General features: G+C 39.3%; 1 protein-coding gene across 3 annotated transcripts; it reads left to right on the forward strand.

The window, feature by feature from the left end:
* Positions 1–4,479: 4,479 nt before the first annotated feature.
* On the forward strand, positions 4,480–14,210 carry CACYBP (calcyclin binding protein). 3 transcript variants are annotated; one of them, XM_031435735.2, is made up of 7 exons: positions 4,480–4,734; positions 5,728–5,783; positions 8,534–8,753; positions 10,502–10,598; positions 10,820–10,919; positions 12,280–12,377; positions 13,627–14,210. In XM_031435735.2, the coding sequence occupies exons 3-7, from the start codon at positions 8,648–8,650 to the stop codon at positions 13,781–13,783; spliced, it is 558 nt and encodes a 185-aa protein (XP_031291595.1). In that variant the 5' UTR covers positions 4,480–4,734; positions 5,728–5,783; positions 8,534–8,647; the 3' UTR covers positions 13,784–14,210. The 3 variants fall into 3 exon arrangements, with proteins under 3 accessions (XP_031291595.1, XP_031291593.1, XP_031291592.1); XM_031435732.2 differs by having other exon boundaries at positions 4,572–4,734; positions 5,718–5,783; XM_031435733.2 differs by lacking the exon at positions 5,728–5,783 and having other exon boundaries at positions 4,519–4,734.
* The last annotated feature ends 7,423 nt before the right edge of the window (positions 14,211–21,633 follow it).

Consider the following 21,633-nt stretch of genomic DNA (forward strand, 5'->3'; position numbering starts at 1 on the left):
TATGTGTCTTTTTCTTTTCTGGTTGATTTTATTCTGAATCATCTGAACTCAGCGTTTGTATAATACTTCTTATCTGACATTAGACTTCAGTCAATTTAGCAAAAAGAAAGATTCCCCTCTGTAGAGACTCCTTGGTTGCAAGTAACAGAAACTCTCTCAAGCAAGCTTAACAATAATAAGGCAGTGAATTATAAGGAAAAAAGTACAGTTAGCTCATAGCAAAGGCCAAACCGCTGGGCCTGTAGAGGCATGGGGACAAGGGACTGGAACGCCGTCAGGAACCTAAGCAACTCTTTTCATACTCTGTCTGCTTCTCTTGCCAGGTGGTGCTTATCTGCTCCTGCTTCTCACCCTGAGAAGAAGCATTCGCTGCTTCTAAGTGCACAACTTCCAAGTTTACATGTCAAGTGACTGGCAGCATCTCAGTGTCCCAGTTCTAAAATCTTGCAAAAATCTGCTCGGCTAATCCTGGATTTGGTGGCCGCTGGTGGTCTCGCCGAGTTCACAGCAGGTGACATCACGTAACTCAAGTGGAACGCCAGAGGCTCTCCTAAGCTACCTGGTAACCTATACTTGTCCAGTAGGGATGCAAAATCTCTATTTTCTTTCCAGTGGAATAGAGAACTCTAAAGGTTATATATAGTTTACTATTGTTAAATTCCCTATAAGCACCCAGTTAAGCAAATGCACTTTCTGATAGCTTTAACAACTTACTGGTTCCCTCATCGGTTTACGCAGTGAGTTCCATAAAATACTTGTTAATCTTCATTTTTTATTTGCACAAGAATCTTGGTTTCACCTTTTTTCCAGTGTGCTTTAATACATTTTTATTGAAGTACAGTCAGTTTACAGTGTTGTGTCACTTCCTGGTGTACAGCACAGTGCTTCAGTCATATAGGAACATATATTTGTTTTCATATTTTCACCATAAGTTACAAGATATTGAATATGGTTCCCTATACAGTAATAAACTTGTTTATCTATTTTATATATATTAGTATCGGCAGATATTGAACTCCCAATTTATCCCTTCCCACCCAATTCCCCCCAGTAACCATAAGTTTGTTTTCTATGTCTGTGAGTCTTTGTTTTATAAATAAGTTCGTTTGTCTTTTTTTTTTTTTCTTTTATTTTAGATTCCACATATAAGTGATATATGGTATTTTTCTTTCTCCTGCTGGCTTACTTCACTTAAAATGACATTCTCCAGGTCCATCCGTGTTGCTGCAAATGGCATTATTTTATTCTTTTTTTATGGCTGAGCAGTATTCCATTGTATAAACGTACCACAACTTCTTTATCCAGTCAGCTGTTGATGGACATTTAGGTTGTTTCCATGTCTTGGCTATTTTAAATAGTGCTGCTATGAACATTGGGGTGCATGTGTCTTTTTGAATTAAGGTTCCCTCTGGATATATGCCCAGGAGTAGGATTGCTGGATCATATGGTAAGTCTATTTTTAGTTCTTTGAGGAATCTCCATACTGTTTTCCATAGCGGCTGCACCAAACTGCATTCCCACCAGTAGTGTAGGAGGGTTTCCTTTTCTCTACCTCTCTCCAGCATTTATCATTTGGATTTCACCTTTTTGAGATTATACTTTAATAAAACTTGATTACAATCAATGGGACACTCAGGGAAAATCTTTTAAAAGTTTACTTGCAAGGAAAGTTTGCAAGGAAGTCCAGGCTTTCAAAGAACAAGCTCACCAACAGAAAATTACAAATATTTATAGGGAAAAAAACTGCAGTTTCCACGTATTGAGTCTATAATTAGTTTGTTCATGGTGGGAAAACAGCAATTCTCACACTATTATCCATATTTTTAGACATCAGTATTGCAAAAGTCAGAGATAAAGCATTTGTGTTTGGTTTTAGGGAGTCCTCTATTTTACAGGAAAGGCTCAGGTTCAGAGTTTCGTTTATTTGGGGGACTAGCACTAGATACAATGACCCTGATGTGTATGCTTTGTTGATGATGTTGTTTTGGTCTTGATTTATCTCAGTATGCAAAGGTTTTTGGGTTTTTTTGTTTGTTGGTTTTGGTTTTTGTTTTTGACTTTGGGATCTGATGAGCCCAATTACTCCTAATGACAGCAGGGCAAGGAGTCAGTTTTGCTTCTACAAGATAGAGGTTAAGGACAGTTACAGGATACAGCTGGAGAGAAGCAGCATTGAGTCTGTTGATCCTTAAGAATGGGAATTCTGAGGTGTTTTAAATGCTGGCAGAAAGGGAAGACAGAAGAAGCTGTGTGATGATCTGGAGGAAAATGATTCCAGATAGAAGGAAAACACAGAAAATAAACCTGGAGGTGACAACAAACTCAGTGGATTCAAGGAATGACAAGAATGCCAGGGTTTAAACCAGAGAGAGGGGAGAGTGCTGAGAGATGAATTCTGTACGTGAGATTCATCAAGGTGAGATGTAAGACCATTTAGAACATTCTAGGTTTTGGTAAGAAGTTTGTGGACTTTAGTCTAAGCCTAATAGGAAGCTATTGGAGGTTTTGAAGCTGCTGTGTGGAAAACTAACCATAAAGGCCCAGTGGGAAGCAGAGAACCCAATTAAGAGGCTGAAAGTCCAGACAAAATAATGGCTCCTTGGTCTTGGGTGGTAGCAGTGGAGGTTGTGAGAAATGGTTTTATTCTTAACGTATTTTGAAGATAAAGCCAGCAAAACTTGCCATAGGATGGGAGGTAGGATCTGAGTTTGAAGAGTCAAGGATGACTCCTTAGCCTCAGCAATTAAGAGAATGAGGTGACCATTCAGAGAGGTGGGAGAACTGATTTGGGGTGTAAGGATGAGAAATTGGGAGAATTTTTGTTGTGTGTGTGCGCACGCGTGTGTTTTGTTTGTTTTAGACAAGATGAATTTGCTGTGCTTATTAGACCTCCAAGCAGAGGCAGAGTCTGGAGCTCAGGAGTGGTGGAGCTGAAGATACAGATTTGGGAGTAACCGGACAACAGGTGGTATTTAAAATTTGTGACTTTAGGATATCTGGCGGGAAGAGTTGCTCCAGGTGCATAATAAAGCATATTTAAAATCACTGCATTAGGTCAAGTTTTCACGCAGTGCAATGGGATATTTAATTAAATAACCTAAATAACGCCAGGCTTCCAGTTAAACACTTAAAAAAAACTTTAGGTATAATTAAAAATGTACCTGAGTCTACTTAAATATAACTTTTAGTTAAATATAACATACTTAAAAAAAAAATACACAAATTACAGCTTAGTTAAATTTCTACAAAGCGAACACACCTGAAACCAGCATCCAGCTCAAGAAAACAGAACATGAGCTTAACGTTAAAAGCCCCCTTGTGGCTCCTTTCTGTCATTGCCCTCTCCACCTAAGACTCCTGATTTTTAATTGGTCTCCCTATTTTAGACATCATTTAAACGGAACCGAACTATAAGAACTTCTGTTGTCTGGCTTTTCCTCCTTAAGGTCACGTTCGAGATTCACGCACGTTGTGTGTAGCTGTAATTTGTTTTTGTACTGCACTTGGGATTCTTTACTAAGATAATGGTCCGCCCTGCATTTTTCTAATACTTCTTTCCTTCTCTGACTTGCTGATTCTAATCGCCAGCTTGGTCGACATACAAAGTGAGTGTGGGCTGACTTCTCAGGGGTTACTGTGTATGTTCTTAGCCTGTTGCAGACATTTTGAGACTGCCAGGGCCTAAAATGATCTGAAAAGGGGCTTTCTCAAGGGCCTTACTGAGCTAGGCTGCAGGAGCCAGAGCGCAGAAAGTAGCCCCAGGGAAACAGCCCACGTTTTCTTTGATGGTCACGTATCGAATTCAAACCTCCGTGACAACTAGAAACTCGTAGAATGGTAGGTGAAGGAGGCCAGGGCACCAGGAAAGTCCTTCAACAGTCACAAGGGGATAATGGGACCGAAAAAGCGGCCCCGTTAGGGTCATTCCCCCTCTGCGCTACCGGGCCCGGTCACGTGACAATCGCAACCTCCTTTGGCGGTCCGTGATGACGCCACCATGTCGCATATGCTAAACCGTGACGTCTTCAGGGCGCTACAACCACTGAAAATAAAACTGTTCCCTTTAGGGTTCTGCACTCTTAACGTCGTCGTTCTTTCCCCTTTTAGCATAAATTGGCTTCCCCTTCTCCCGTTTTTGTCCTTTTCCCACAGTTTACAGACTAGCCTTAGACAAGATGGCGGCCTCCGTGACCCTGGGTCCTAGAGCACACGGAAACAGCCGAATCGCTAGTCAACTTCCGGTTTGGACCCCGAATATCGGTGCGTCATTTCCGGGGTTGCGTTAAAGTACGAGAAGCCTGCGGTTCCGAGCTGCGACTGCGCTGTCGGGGCAAACGGGGTCAAAGTATAATACGTACAATTGCGCGGTCAGGGAGGAAGAGGCGTCACTCTTCTCGAACTGCTGGTTTGCTCGCGAGAGTTAAGCGTTGCTAGGAGGCGAGGCGGGTGGGGCGGAGTCAGAGCGAGGCGGGGCGGGACTGAGCTCGGCCGGCAGTGCTGGAGGGTGGGGGGAAAGGTGGCGGCAGACTCGCGAAGGTTCCAGAGGCTCCGCGTGCGGGAGGCGGGCTGAAGTCTCGCGCTTGGTCTGGTGTGCTCGCGGGTTGTGGCCACTGCGACTCGTGCGGCTGAGGTCTGCGCGCGGGGTGAGCGCGCTCGGTGAGGCGTTTCCTGTTCTCGCCGCTGCAGCCCGGGCCTTCCTGACGCAGCACGACCATGGCTTCAGCTTTGGAAGAGGTAAGGGGTCCGGCTTCGTCTTCCCCACTCGGCCTTGTGGAGCTTTCCTCTCCGTCGCCCGCCCCACCGCCCTGTTTCCCGTGCCGAGCCGCCCTGCGGCCGCCCGCGGCACCTGCCTCTCGGGCCGCCTACCTGCGTCCTCGGGTTCCCGTGCTTCCCCTCGGCCTCCCACCCGCCCATCTGCAGCGGCCCCGGTGCTGACCCGGCCGCTGCGGGCCGCGGGGCTTCCGCCTCCCCGGGAAAGGTGCCGATAGACACCCCGCGCTCAGCCCCGGCCGGCGGTGTAGGTGAGCGGGGGTGTGTCGTGGGTCTCGGCGGCGGGTGGGTCCGAAGGTGGCTCTGAGCTGGTCACCTTCACGTTATCCTCAGACCCTTTCGGCTCCCGTTACACCAGCCCGAGGACACGAAGCTTCGTTAAATTAAAGCTGATTGCCCAAGCTGAGTGTTGCTCCTGGGTAGAGGGTAGTTGGAAGGTGAGAAGTCTTCGGTCCTAGCATTTTAATTCTTAGTTGTGTTTTCTCTGCACGTACTTTGGGCGAGTTATGGTACTTCTCTGGGCCACAGGAGTATCCATTTCATAGGGTTGTAAAGACCAAGTAATACTTATAGATGTTCAAAACAGCAACTTACTATGCGTTTTTTAAAAATAAATTGGAAAGTTAGTTGTAATTATTGGTAGTAAATATTTTTTAAGCTCTATTAAACTCTGAACAGAGGTAGCTTAACTTTTTTGGAGACTTAGTTTAGGCGGTTACAAAATGGGAATAAAAATACTTGCATTCTTTTCCTGGCTTAAGTAGGACGCCAATACTTAATACTGTAGTATATAGTAGAGTCGGGTATCCATTAACTAGGTTTGTTTTCCTGAAATCTTTTGCTTAGTAAGAACAAGACTGGGAAATCTCACATTTGACTTTTTAATTTGCTTTAAATGAAGAAAAAGCGTGTGTGTTTAAGTATTACTCTGGATAACTTGCCCCAAGTTTGTTACAGGCCTTGGGTTACCATGTGCCCTGAGGAAAGTCTTTGAAGTGACTTTACAGTCCTACGTAAGTATTAATTCTGTTCAAAGTAAGGGGCTTTCTCAAGAGATATGTAAGTTTAGGGACACTTTAAGGTTTTATTTTTGAGATAAAATTCACTGTTTTTAACTATTTTAAAGTGTACAATGCAGTGCTTTTTAGTATAGTCACAGTGTTGTGCAGCTGTCACCACTATATAATTCAAGAACATTTTCATCACCCCCTACCTGTTAAGTAGCCATTAAGCAGTCACTTCCTGTTACCCCTTTTCCCCACAAGCTACCAATCTCCTCTTCTGTCTCTATGGTTTTGCCTATTCTGAGCATTTCATATAAATGGAATCTTACAATATATGGCTCTTTGCTTTTTGGCTTCTTTTACTTAGCATAATGTTTTCAAGTTTATCCATGGTGAAGCATGTATTTCTTTTTATGGGTGAATAATATTCCATGGTATGGATATACCACATTTTGTTTATTCATAAATTGATGGACGTTTGGATTATTTCCACTTTTTGGTTGTTACAAACAGTGCTGCTGTGAATACTTGGGTACAGCTTTTTACGTGGACATGTTTTCAAATATCTGGGCTGTATATATATCTAGGAGTGGAATTGCGGGGTCCTGTATTAACTATCTCTGAGAAAGTGCTAAACTCCTTTCCAAAGTGGCTACACGTTTTACATTCCTGCAGGCAGTATATGAAGGTTCCAGTTTCCACACATCCTCATCAACAGTTGTTATCTGCTGGAGTTTTTGTTGTTGTTGGTATTAGACATCCTATTGGGTGTGAAGTAGTAGCTCATTGTGGATTTGATGTGCATTTCCTTAATAACTAATGATATTGAGCATCTTTTCATGTGCTCGGTGGCCATTTGTGTATCTTTGGAGAAATGTCTGTTCAAGTCCTTTGTCTATTTTGAGGCAGTTTGGTTTTAATGCTTTGTAGTAAAGAATCTGGAAATAGAGAAAGCTTGAATGTGTTTACGGATAGGGATAAAAGGGGAATGTGATTTTGCATTAGGAAAGCAAGTGAATGCCTAGATAAATTAGGTGAGAAACTGCTGTATCTAAGGCATCTTAAATATGTGTACAGGAAAAGCACTAAAGGGATAGATTTTACTAGTTTCAGGTCTGCAGATAACACACAACTGAGGAATTACCTTAAACAAGCCTGTTGTAGTGGATATCTTATTTTTGAGTACTGTAGAGTCCATCTGTCTATAAAGAGGGCCTTAGAATTTCTCCATTCTCAGAGTTACTTTCTGAGTCTCCTAGAAAAAGATTGCTTATTCAAGAAGTAAAACCTTTTGTTTAGACTTTATACATTTTCTACTTTTTTTAAACTAAATTCTGACTCTGGAAAAAATATATCCATTTTACATTTTAATTTTTTATCATCCGTAATTAGAATAAGTATGAAGTTTTTAAACCATCAAAACCAAAAAGATTGCTTTGAACTGAACCATTAAAACAAAAGATTGCTTTGAACTGAAAGCATCTTGGGTTCTATGCTCGAAAGATGAGTTTGCAATATTTCTTTGTAGTAATACGAATTTGGGGAGGCAGGGATAAAGTTTGGACAGGAGACTGGGCATGTTAGCAGTTACAGATAGGTGGAAACAAGGGCATCAGAGTTAAATGAGATAAAAGACTCGGGATAAAAGACAAGCATTTTTCTTTCTGTTTTGCATTTTCTAAGACTATTAAGAATCATAAAGACTTTCAAACTCTGTTATACTCAGTTATCAAGTGCTTAAAAGATTTTTATGTTGATCTTTATATGACCTTAAGCTATAATGTCAGAGTCTTCCTGTCAAATTGCTATTATCAAACCAGAATGTAAAGTCATTTTAAGAAAAATGAATGCCTTGTTTATAAAGATCTTAAGTCATTTGCAATATATCAGAGGATAATTGGGGGAAAAATGTTAAGCCCATTAATTTTCTAACAATGTCTTTAACTCTTGAACTTCATAAAATGTTGGCTCTGTCTCTAGAAAAAAATAAACTTGGGTAGGTGAGGTACTGGCATGAGACAAAACAGGTGGCTTTCTCAGTGATCTAGGAGTTGCATGTTGCATGTTGGATTGTTTGCCTAGGGTTTGTTTTTTTTTTAAACTGTCTGCAGTACAACCAAGTCCCAGACATTTGATGGTAAAATTAACCTGGAGCTTCAAAATCAGACAACTTCTTAAAAGTAGAAGTATGCCTTTATTTTTTTATCTTTTGTCTCAATAATTCACACTTTGTGTGTATTATTTGGGGCAGGGAGATCTGTGAGGACCAGTCACTGATGGAAAGTAGAGGATTGTCTCAGGCTGATAAGCATTTCCCCACATTTGTCACCTACTCACTCATCTCTTTCATTTTAATGTTTTAAACATTCCTAATATCTATCTGATGGCTATTACTTAGTGTTAAAAGGAAATCCAAGAATTCCTTTTTGTTGGATTTCTTCATCTTATAAATCAGAAAATGTTTATAAATCACAAAAGTGTCTTGTAAATAAAATGTTTTAAAACAAAGGCAGATAACAATCTCCTAAACTGGAAAATTTTGATTTGATTACCTATTGTTATTTAAGATTTCTTTTAAAAAAGAGGAAGCTTGAGTTATTTACAATTCAGTAGGCTGGAGGAAAGAATCCTAGTTGCCACCCAACCCTAAAAAATTTAAATGAACCTTTTATTCTTAGTTTTTATTCAGTAAATTGAAATGACCAATATGTACAATATCAAACTATTATTTATCGTAGCTAACTTATTTTTTAATACAGCTACAGAAAGATCTAGAAGAAGTGAGGGTGCTGCTGGAAAAGGCCACTAGAAAAAGAGTACGTGATGCCCTGACAGCTGAAAAATCCAAGATTGAGACAGAAATCAAGAACAAGATGCAGCAGAAATCACAGAAGAAAGCAGAACTTCTGGACAATGAAAAGCCAGCTGCTGTGGTTGCTCCTATTACAACAGGATATACAGTGAAAATCAGTAATTATGGTATGATTACCCTCCACATTCAGCTCTTTCTGCCCCTGAGCAGCCTATTCCTCAGTAGTGACCCACTAACTCAATTATGTACCTCAGTGACTGGTACAGTGATGAGTAGCAAGAGGGAACCTATTCTGAAACATATTGAGTATATATGGAACACAGCTTTTTGGTTTTTTCTTCCTGTTTTGCATTTCACTTTGCCAAATCACCACCAATAAGAGAAGCCGGTTAAATTCAAGAAACATTTGTGAGCACCCAATATGTGTCTTTATTGTTCTTGGATTTGTGGATATACAGCAGTGACCAGGAGCCAGTCCCTGATCATCATGTGATTGGGACACAGGCACACCACTAATACCATAGCAATGTCATAATACCATTTGCCCTTAATTCATTATAGACTTTTACTTTGGAAGCAGTGCAACTTGGAATCTGCGGAACGAACTCTCACGAGGGCAGGGATAATCTTATTTTTCTTTGTGCTCACAGTATCTAGCACATAGTAAGTACTTAATATAATTGAATAGAGATTTATAAAGTATTATGGGAATACAGCTGACAAAAATAATTCTGCTGAAGGGGAGGAACATTCAGGGAGAATTAGAAGAGACGTTTGAGTTTAAAGGATGAGTTCAGCAAGTATGAAAAAAGGAAGGGAATTGCATGAACAAAGGCATGAATAGAGACGTGAAAGGCACATGTTTTGAGGACTGTCATAACAGCAGCATGTGTCAGGGTTCGGTGTATACTGCAGGGGACAGGCTGTGTACTTCACTGACTGTAGGAAACTAGTCTGAAGGTGGTAGGATTACGGCACATTAACTAGGAACCTAGATTTCGATTTGGGGAGAAACTTACCAACATGGAGGATAGGTTGAATGAATGGGAAAAAGCTAAATGAAGTTCTACAGAACCCTCTAGGACATCTTTTAAAATTAACACTATATCTCTATTCTGTAGACTAAGTAAGGAAAAGTTGTATATTTATAATATACAATAAATATATGAATATATATTTTTATTACATAATACGCTTTTTATGTAACATTTGTATATTTTCTGTTAACAATTCATCTAGGTTAGAGACTGAACAGTTTGATAATATATACTGAAATAGCATTTTCCAAATATTGATAGGTTAGTCATACTGGCAGATTTGGATGAATTAATACTCTTCAATTTATATTCTACTTTGTCAAGGAAAGGAATTGAGGCTGGGATTGCATTTGTTGAACGGCCTCGAGGAGGAGAAATGATTATGGAACTAGACAGTACTAATGTTCAGCCATCCAATTTAGTGGAGAATTATCTATATTTAGGAATAGAACAAAATTATTTCCATAAAAAAGGGAAATTAGCAACTCAACACCTTGATTGCCATGTCACACAAATCTGGGTGGCAGTTATGCTTCCTCAGGGACACCCGATCCGCAGTGGGCAATTAGTATGTTAATGAATGAATTTAATGATTGTATTCCTTATTCTAAGGAATAAAAAGAACATGGGGCTTTGTGTTCAGTAAACCTAGATTTGAGTCCAAGTTCTGCTACTTGTAAGATGCCTAACTTTGGGTAGATCACTTGACTTTTGAAGCTCAGTTTCTCCATGTCAGAATTTTTTTATTTTTATCTTTTTCATATTTCTATTACTGTTTTTTTTATTTTACTGAGTTTTATTATGAGCTATCTGCATTTTCTATTTCAGAGATGGTACCAGACTTTACTTATGTTGCATTTTTTTGTTGCTGTTACCAGGATGGGATCAGTCAGATAAGTTTGTGAAAATCTACATTACCTTAACTGGAGTTCATCAGGTCCCCACTGAGAATGTGCAGGTGCACTTCACAGAGAGGTGAGTTCTTGGAATGGGGAGGACAGGGCCTTACGGGTTCTTTGCAGTTTAAAATTCCACTTAAATTTAGAATTATCCTTTACACCTGCTTTAAATGTTGAGTCTTCTCATCTGGAATGGCCAAATGCATGTAGTAAAATAAAACTGTGGCTTTTCTCCCCACAAGAACTGTAGAGCGCCTTTCACAGAACCAGCTAGATGTACTCACTAATGTGTTGTAGGTCATTTGATCTTTTGGTAAAGAATCTGAATGGGAAGAGTTACTCCATGATTGTGAACAATCTCCTGAAACCCATCTCTGTGGAAGGCAGTTCAAAAAAAGTAAGTTTTATCTTTTTTGTCATTGTGAAACCTCTTTGAATCGAACCTGGCCAATTTAGAATTAAGATGAACTAGAATAAATTTATCAGCAAAGTACAGCACGTTGCCTGTTTCATAAGTAAAGTTGTATTTGAACATAGCCATGCTTGTTTGTGTATGCGTTATTTGTGGCTGCTTTTGCACTGCAATGGCAGAGTTAGGTAGACCACAGACCATGTGGCCCACAAAGCCTAAAGTATTATCTAGCTCTTCACAGAAAAAGCTTGCCAACTCTTGCTCTAGAAAACTAATTATAAGAATATTGCATTAAAATCAGGAGGGTATTGAATGAACTGAAAATGGCTAAGAGTCAGACTTGTGTTGTAATGCCAGTTTTATCACTTCTTAGTTGTGACCTTTTTGGCAACTCACTTAATCACTCTATCTCAGTTTCCTCATTTGTACAATGGGAATAATAATTTGTTTTACAAGATTGAAATGATACACTAAAATGTATAAAGTGCTTCAGTTAAGGGTGGCTGTTACTAGAAGCACTGCATGTGAGGCTTAATACATGAAAGGACTTGCGCACTGGTCTTGTTAGCTATAAAAACAAACCATCTTTGAGAAAACTTATTCATACTTTTCACTAATTCAGATAACCCCTTTTTTCTGCCTAATTTAAATAAGTGAAGTTTAATGCATCTGGTACACAGATGTGCCATTCCACTGCGTTTACATGGCGTTGTGTAGCAGCTTAAAGATATTAGAATACAATTTAAGATTAGCTTGTGACCCCCTGCTCCCTTTAGCCCTAATCCCGTCGTTGAAGGAAAAGAGTTCTGTGGATCATTGCTGAAAAAGTGTACATTCTTGCTCCTTTTGCTCACTCATCTTCCAGACTCCTTCACCAATAACTGCCTTATGTGATGGGATTTTCCTGCCTGTCTCTGACCCCCTCATACTTTATTACTCTCTCCCTCAGTCGTCAGAATCCAGCCATTCCTCCTCCTTTTTTGCAAATGCACCAAAATCATCCCTTCTTTAAGCCTTTTCCTTGCTGTCTTAACTGCCTAGAAGGCCCTCTTTCCCAGATTTCAGGCCACAGCTTAGATTTCACCTCAGAGAGGCCGTCCTAGGCAGGTTCCTCCCCCAGCCCCGTTAACACCCTCTTGATCTTGATAGCACCTAGTATTTGAAGGTATTCCAGTGTTACTTGTTTATCTTTCCCCTTGCATCTTCAGACTCTGGTCTGTTCATAAAAGTATTACTAGCATAGTCTTACATATAATAGTAACTTGATTAATTGAATGCATAATTATTTTCTAAATATTCATGCTTATCTGTTCTAAGTTGTACCTGTTTTCCACTTTTCTTCCAGGTCAAGACAGACACAGTTTTGATCTTATGTAGAAAGAAAGTGGAAAACACACGGTGGGACTACCTGACTCAGGTTGAAAAAGAATGCAAAGAGAAAGAGTGAGTCTGCTTTCCTTAAGATTGTTATGTATTCTTTGCTGAGATTATAGATTTTCATAGATAATAGAGTTGTACGGTCTGCGATTTGACCATTTACTTCTTAATATCCACTGACTACCCTGATTCTCTTACGTCTGCTTTCACCTGTCAGGACCAACCTGAAGAGGGCATCTGTCTAGTAAGTTGCTTTCTAAGGAGGTCTTTGTACTTGTGGCTGGTTAACCCTGGGCCAGTGGTGTTTCTATCAATACTGTCCTCATTCTGAGACATTCCGTTTCAGTAGTTCTGGAGAGGTCCAGGTACCCATACGTGGTTTCTGAATTCCAGACGTTTCTGAATAGAGTTTCACTGTCACTGGTATAGACTGAAAAAGGATATTTTTATCCTACTTAATAATGGCTATTCAGAAAAACATTTATTCAAAAATACTTCCATTTTAGGTGTAACGTTGCTCTAAATGTTCTGCTGGGGTAATGTACTACAATGGGTCAGTCAGGCACCCACATTTCTCTCACTCGTCCCACTGACAGCATGCATTTGGGATGTTGTTGCTTAGGGTTAAGCACTTTGGAATTGACTTTAAATCTAGAATGAATTACCTGAGTGTAGGACCCTATCTTACTGTATCCCCAGTGTCCAGTACAGAAGCTACACTCAACAAATGAGGTGAGTGAACAATTAAGTATACTTAGTGGGCCTGGTTTGCACCTTGATTGAACTAGAGGTATTGACCACTTTGAGGACTGTTGTTTTATACCACCAGGCCCAAACTCATGAGTCTCAGACTTAGGAGGGCTTTTCTAATTAAAAAACGAGCTTCAGTCCATGTATGATGTATTTTTGTTTCTCCCTCAATGAAATTGTTTTTCACATTATATGAAGAAACATGCTCTTAAAAAATTAAAACTGTTCAGAAAAATACTTATTTACTTCTCCTGCTAAAAAAAAAAAAAATCACAAAATCCCACGGTCCCAAAATAACTCCTTATTTTCTGATAACCACACTTTGATGCTCTAGGTAGGTGTATATTGTTTTCATTAAGATAAATTTGCGTGTTTTGAATGTGAGAGTATCTTTCTATACTTTCTTCCTCTTAAACCTCCACTCTTGTACTTTCTATAACCTGATTTGTCTCTTTCCATATGTAGTAATCATACATCTGAAATTTGTCACTAAATTGAATAATTTATATGTACATTTTTTATTACATAAATATATATACACACTCCTCCATTTTCTTTTTAACAGAAAGCCCTCCTACGACACTGAAACAGATCCTAGTGAGGGATTAATGAATGTTCTAAAGAAAATTTATGAAGATGGAGATGATGATATGAAGCGAACCATTAATAAAGCCTGGGTGGAATCTAGAGAGAAGCAAGCCAAAGGAGATACAGAATTTTGAGATTTTGAGACTTTAAAGTCCTTTTGGGAACTGTGATGTGGAAATATTGTTGTTTCTTTTCCAATAAGGAAATGGTGGTGAGCTGCACAGACAGATTTGACAGATAACTATTTACACAGCCTTCAATTCTAAGTAAAGGCAGTGAATTCTCCATTTCCTACTGGAGAATTCAAAGTATGCTTATTAAACCCTTCCTCCAAAGATGGTTTCCATAGTAACTGGGTCATTTGATTCAAAAAGGGTAATGTTGCATTCCAGTGTGACATGTTAAAAAAAAACAAGTTTTGCCTGATGAAACTGCCATATTGTGTGTATTTTTGTTCAGCTAAGAGGTAGAAAACAAGTTATTGCTTGCCTTTCAGTTCGTGACATCAGCTCCCACCAGTGTAAGAGTAAGTAAAAATAAAACCTGAATTTTTGCATAAAATGCAAATTTGTATCTGTGTTTCAAGGTGGTAATAATTGTAATAAAGAGGTTGGTCTATTTGCAGCTTAAGTAACACATATGCATTACCATGGTCTAATAATCACAAATATTTTTCTCTAGACTTAAATATATTTGTTTATGAATAAATTGGAACTAAAATCTTTTTACAGTACCAATTAGTAAGTTTCACCATGGATCAGATGGCTTATAAAAACAATAACCATAAAGCAAAAATATATGAAAATCCATCTATTCCTATGCACGGGAAAGTTAGTAAGTAAAGCTATTCCACTGAATAAAAACCTATCTGTCTGGGAGTATGTCAGAAAAGTCAGACTTTTAGGGGGACTTTATTCAAGAGGGTATTAGAATTAAGAGCGAGGTGCTGTGCTGTCCATAATTATGTTGTATTGGAGGTATTTGCCATTGCAGTTAAATGAGAGAACACAAATGCATAGAGGAGAAATCCAAAACTACTGTAGTTGCTAAGAGAATTGGTAAAAGTGGTAGGGTAAAATTTGGTGGGGTTAATTAACATTAAAGAAATACCCAATATATAGGATAGCTGTTGTTAGAAAAACTATTGAACACACTTTTCTATAATTAAAGCTGTGATGTTGGCACATGAATAAACAGACCAATGAGACTGAACAGAAACAACAGACCGAAGGGTATGTAACTTAGAATACAGTAAACAGCATCTCAAAACTGAGGAAGAGATGGGTTGTTACTGAGATAAGTCAAGTCTAACTAAAAACAGCCATATGGACACATTCCAAAAGATCTAAATGTGAAATTGAAGCCCTTATGAGTAATGGAAGACATGGGCTCTGTTATGACCTAAGAGTGAGAGGATTATATACTATATGACTTAAAATCTAGAAGTAATAAAGCTAAATATTGATAATTTTATGTACATATTTACATGGCCAAAACAACCACAATAACCAAAAACAAAACACATTGAGAGGATTCCGGAAGTATGAACAGTTCATGGAAAAAGAAATGTAAGTGACCTTCCACATACAAAAAGATCCTTACCGTGTTCAGAAGAGAAATAGTAGTTTTTAAGATACATTGTATTTTACCTTTTATTGGAAAAACTAAAATATACTGTTGAGGATATGGGGAAATACACATATGGGAATGGAATGATAAGGCTGAGAAGCTTAAAACTTATAATGAAGAGTAGTTGGTAATAACTTCCAGAATTATATATGCATTCATCCTTTAACAATTTTACTTCTAGGCTCTTTCCCAAGGATAATGCTGCCAAAAATTTGGAATGATGGTGCAAAAGACTGGGAACACCGAAATAGCAGTTCACAGAGGACTGTGTGAACTAGTAGTTTGGTACATCCACACAGGAAACACTAATAGTCACCAAAAAATGAAGATTATTTTTATAGACTGATAGAGAATGCTTTTCCACTTACTGTATCCTGGTGATCAAAGTACAGACATTGTTTATGGTATACTTAATTACCTGAATGTCAGAAAAGGTGAGAAATGTGACAACACACATCTATTTGCATATATTTCAAAAAGAAACTGTAAGCTTAAACCCAGAACTACTAAAAACGATTACCAATAGGGGAAAGAAAGATAGGATAAAAGCAATACTGTCTGTGTACTTTTTTCTATAGTTTTGACTTCAGAACCATCTAATTTAAAAGCTAACTAAAAAATAACCCTGGGGGCAGAGATCAAGATGGCAGAATAGAAGGACGTGGAGCTCACCTCCCACAGATACATTAAAAAATACATCTGCGTGTGTAACAATTCTCAGAATATGTACTGAACACTGGCAGAAGATCTCACACAACTGAAGCTGCAAAAAAAATCAACACGTAAGCATGTGGGACAAAAGGGAAACAAAGGGACAGGCTCTACACCTCTGGGAGGGACCTGGGGAAGGGGAAAGGTTTCCTCACCCTGGGGAGCCCCTTCACCAGCCTAGAGGTCAGTAGGGACAGATAGGAAGCCTTGGGCTCAGGAGAGTGCGGCACCCAGCAGGACAGAGACCAGCACGGATGGTCTTTACCAACCTTTCTGTACTTCCCAGCCTGAGACCCACACCTTGTGTGTGCAGTGACTGAATGCTGAAATTGGGGCTTCAGTGGACAAACCTGCAGAGAGGACTCGGTTTGGTTGCATGGAGACAGCCTGAGGGGCTTGGAGTGTGGTCCAGGCTACAAATGAGGGTATGTGCAGGATGGAGCCCCACTGCTAATGTGCACGTGAAGAGAGGCACAGGGCCCCACCACAGCAACCTCATTCTAGGAATGCTCAGAGCAGGCAAGACTCAGTTGAAATGAGCTCTGGGAACGTGGAAGCTCCCACACCTGGAGGCAGGGCTGAAAGCGGGGCCAATACCTGGGGAATGCACAACTTCAGAGGTTTATGCTAGTGGCAGTGCCTGGTTATCTGACCTGATTACTGGCGATCCTTAGCTGAGGTGGGTCTGGCGTCAGCAGCAACAGGATTCATGGAAACACGCAGAAGCAGGGCTGAAATCTAAGCCAGTATCAGCGTCCCCAGAGTGAAGGTGGGGGGAGGGCTGTGCCAACAAGTGTTCACCAGCTGACAGGTGATGTCACAGAGCACATGTTCCAGTGGGGAACAACTCACTAGGGACAACTCCTAGGGAAGAATACACAGCAATCCTGCCCACCTCACACCACAATTTAGAATTGGAACTGGGGGCTACTACTCTGACAATTGGAAAGCTGACCCTCCTTTAACAGGGCTGTGACAATCAGAGAAGAGGAGGCTCCACTCAACATCCAGCGCAGGCTTGTCACCACACCACCAATCACATACCCTATCAAGGGGAATGACCGGCACACCCTGAGGAAAGACATGGCAAGCATCCATACCAACAAAAAACAAAACCCTACACCAAAAATAATGGACTCATACACTCCACAAAGGATCACTCCCACATAAAAACCTTCAAGACTAGAATAGATGACTGTTTCTCCTAAATTCAGTTGGAGAAAGACTAACATGAAAATGCAGAGGAACCACTCCCAATTAAAGAATAAGAGAAATCCCCTGAAAGAACGATGAAACAGACATCTCCAGTCTACCATACCCAGGTCCAAAGTGGGAGTGACAAAAATGCTGCAGGAACTAGAAACTATTAAGAGGAGCCAATCAAAATTAGACAACACAACTGCCAAAGTGAAAAACCAAGCTAAAGGCTGTAAATAGCAAACTAAATAATGCAGAAGAATGAGTAAGTGATCTGGAAGATAGAATAATGGAAATCATCCGATCAGAACAGCAGACAGACAGACAAAATAAAAAAAAAAACGAGATCTATAGGATAATACAAAGTGAGCCAATCTACATATCGTAGGCATCCCAGAAGGAGAAGAAAGAGAAAAGGGAATAGAAAATGTATTTGATACAATTATGGCTGAAAACTTCCCAGACCTAAAGGAAACAGTTTCTCCAGGTACAGGAAGCACAGAGGGTCCCAAACAGATGAAACAGACCTACACCAAGACATATAATTAAAATGGCAAAAGTTAAAGACAGGATTCTAAAGGCAGCAAGAGAAAAAAAAAAAAAGGCAGCCAAGGGAACCCCCAAAAGACTATCAGGTGATTTTTCTACAGAAATGCTGCAGGCCACAAAAGAGTGGCAAGCTGTTTCCAATGTCCTGAAAGGGGAAAACCTACAACATGGGACACTCTACCCAGCAAGATTATCATTTAGAAGCAGAGAGAAAACTTCTCAGAGCAGCAAAAACTGAAAGAATATAAACGATACCGAGCTTATCCTAAAAGAAATATTGAAAAGTCTTCTCTAAGTAGAAAAGAAGAATCTACAGAAAAGAGAAAATCACAACTGGAAAAAAACGAAGTTGTAAAAGAGGACATCAATATAAAATGTAAGGCAAGAGAGTAAGAAAATGTAAATTTTTTTTTTTTAAGAATATGTTTGAGCCTCTGACTACCAGTCTAAAGCAAGCAGATATACTAGTGGGTTAACATACCTGAAAACCAGGGAAACCACAAAAAAAGAAAGACTGAGCTCACCTCCTCTCAGAGGCACACCAAATATACAAACAGCTTATACAACTCAGTATCAAATAAACCCATAAAAATATGGATAGAAGACATAAACAGACATTTCTCCAAAGAAGACATGCAGATGGCCAACACTGCTAATTATCAGAGAAATGCAAATCAAAACAACGAGATATCACCTCATGCCAGTCAGAATGACAATCAGAAGTCTACAAATAATAAATGCTGGAGAGGGTGTGGAGAAAAGGGATGGATACTGTTAGTGGGAATGTAAATTGGTGCAGCCGTTACGGAGAACAGTAAGGAAGTTCCTGAAAAAACTAAAATATAGTTACCTTATGATCCAGAAACCCCACTCCTGGGCATATATCCAGAAAAAAATGAAAACAAAAAGATATGTGCATCCCACTGTTCATGGCAGCAGTATTTACAACAGTCAAGACATGGAAGCAACCTAAGTATCCATCAACAGATGAATGGATAAAGATGCAGTACGTACACACACACACACACACACAAAATAAATTAGGAGTATGGGATTAACAGTATTACTATATAAAATAGATAAACAAAGACCTATATAGCACAGGGAACTGTATTCAGCTGTCTTGTAATAAACTATAATGGAAAAGGATCTGAAAACGACTGTGTATACATGTCTGTCTGTGTGTGTGTGTGTATAAGCATATATATATACATATATATCTGAATCACTTTGCTGTACACCTGGAACTAACAAAATACTGTAAATGAACTATACTTCAATAAACTCTTAAAAAAAATCCTAAAACAAAATGCAGATAAAGTTGTAAAAAACCATACTACTTTCAAGTGACTTTGGAAGACAGTATTTTGTCCACTGCTATTGAGATGGATATTAAGGGCAAAAAAACCTCCACACAAATCTCATACTGAAATCACTACTATTAATAGGAGTAGGAGCAGTTGTATATAGAAACTATTTTTATGTATTATGTGATGATGGCAATAAATACTTAGGTTGATGTCATTAGAAGCTTATATTTTTTATAGTATAAAATCAGTATAAACTTACCATTATTTTTATTAAATACACATTTCCTAGCAAGGCCCACCAAAAGGGCCTAAAAGCAATAATTCAGAATTCAGAAGCAATGAGCAGCACCCTAAGTGCTCAGAGGTAGTGTCTGACTGCCATTTCCTACTGAAAGAGGGACACTTGGAAAAAATTTCTGCAGCAGGAAAAATACAAGGGAAGCCTGGGTTATCTTACACCAGAAAGCAAGGAAATATCAAATATCCTTTATCAAGCCAACATGATACAGGACTCAAGAGTGGGAGGATCAATTTGAGCATCAAAATAATGTCTGGAGTGGACTGAAACATTACATACACAAAAAATCTACAAATTCATAATAGTGACAAATCATTTGTACCTTTTGGAAGTTGCTAGAACACCAATTCAATTACTGTAAAAATTGATAGAGAATCATGCATTTATCTGCTCTTTAAAGAAATGTATTTAAGGAAAATAAGGTAAAATTCCTTACAGAAAAATTCTAGCTAATTCCAGCAGAAGAAACAATGGAATTTAGAAAATCATCATTGCAACCTTTACTGCAATATAAATCAGGGTAACAACCATCAGTGAAATGCTAAAATCATTAGGTGACAAGTTAATAAATGATGAACTTCAAATGAAGGGAACAGGCTGACCCCACCTGACTCAACATACCAATCACCACTAAACGTTGGATGACCAGTTACATACCTTCTGATGTGATGGGACAGAGAACACAGCACACTTGAGAAAATTCATTCCTAAAATACTGAACCTGAATCTAGTCAAACCCTGGATGTAACTTACCAGTTGGCAGCAATAGAGGATGAAGTTAAAAGACACACGAAGAAGCAAACAGCCAAATGTTGACATCCTACAGGACAAATGACATCCTACAGGACAAATGACCTGGCTACTCCAAAAAATGAATGACATGAAGAAAAAAGGGAGGAGTGAGAGGTAGTAACCCAAACAATAGATGGATCATGCTCGGACTCTTATTCAAAAAAGGAAAAAGGGGGTTACTAGTGATATGCTAGAAATCAGCAAGTTTTGTGTTCTATTGATGTGAATAACACTGGTTACTAGTTGGGATATTAGCTAGAGCACACCAGTTGTAAATTGTAATACAAATTCAGGAAATATGAATCCAACATATATCATGAAAATTCCCTCTCATGACTTCACCTGACTTCCAGACTAGATTTCTCCATCAGGATGATACAAGCATCTCAAGCACTGTACATCTGAAACCTGAACTCAAGTACGTATCTTCTGTTTCCCCTAAATCCATTCTTTTTCCCCCCAAATTTTCTATTTTGGAGTTGCTTTCTACCATCCATATAGTTGCCCTTACCAGGAACCCAGAGGAAAGTTCTTATCTCTTAAAAGTTTCTAAGTCTTTTCTTTCCTAAAGAATACTCCTAAAATCTGTCCTCTTGTCTCCTTCTCTAATACCACCTTAGTTCAGGCCCTCCTCTTCCTGAACAATTAAGACATCCTCCTAGCTGTTTATCTTGCTTGCAGTCTTTTCCTTTCACGGCCATCCACCACACCGCTGCCACTTGTCTGTAGGGCAAACTATCATGTCCTTCCTTTGCTCAAAACTCTCCCCAACTGCTGGTATTTAAGCCTTACCTCCTTCACAAGTGACATCTTCCTTGATTCTGCCTTTGCCTTGTGCTTCTTAGTTCTGATACATTGAAGTGACCACAGCTTTCACTGTTGGATGCCTTTATGCCTTTGCTTCCATGTTGCCTCTGCAAAGAATCTCACCCCTTGCCTCCTGATTTAAGGTCAGGTGTCAGCTCCAGATCGATGCTAGGTAGGTGCTTCCATGCTGTCCCGCGTACATTTTATCACTGGGCTGATGGCACTGTCGAGTTACTGCATGAGAAAACTTTTTGCTACCTTTATTCTTTTCTGTTCTAGATGAAATAAACATGAATACAGAGAATATATACCATTGCAGCAAAACTTTTCTTCTTTAGATAGATTTTTCAGGGCTTAAAAAAACGGTTTTGTTCTACGGGGTCCCTGAAGATGGAACAAGAAAACAATTAGTGGTTCTAGTTTTTGCTCAGCCATCACACAGAGAGGTTGAACATGAGTTAGATAATCCAGAACATCAGCTTACCTTCCAAAGTGAACTAAAAGTGAAATCAGCTGTGCAGGTAGGGAAGCCAGCTCAGGATTAAAAATTGCCGTGGGTGAGCTACATTTCAATGACTTGGATTAACTGTAAGATAACACTGCTGTATGAAATAATGCCCCTAAAAAATACAGGTACCCTTACGTGTTGCTGAAAGATTAAACTTGAAGGAAAAGGTAAGTTTACCAAGCA

Source organism: Camelus dromedarius, chromosome 23 (assembly GCF_036321535.1).
Source record: "Camelus dromedarius isolate mCamDro1 chromosome 23, mCamDro1.pat, whole genome shotgun sequence".
NCBI classification, from domain to species: Eukaryota; Metazoa; Chordata; class Mammalia; order Artiodactyla; family Camelidae; genus Camelus; species Camelus dromedarius.

What these genes read in the sequence shown, in the direction of transcription:
- CACYBP (XM_031435732.2), top strand. Translation starts at nt 4,714, where the DNA reads ATGGCTTCAGCTTTGGAAGAG. An exon ending in AAGTGACTTTACAGTCCTAC is followed by an intron (nt 5,784 to 8,533) that starts GTAAGTATTAAT and finishes TTTTTAATACAG; the next exon opens with CTACAGAAAGATCTAGAAGA. An exon ending in AGTGAAAATCAGTAATTATG is followed by an intron (nt 8,754 to 10,501) that starts GTATGATTACCC and finishes TGCTGTTACCAG; the next exon opens with GATGGGATCAGTCAGATAAG.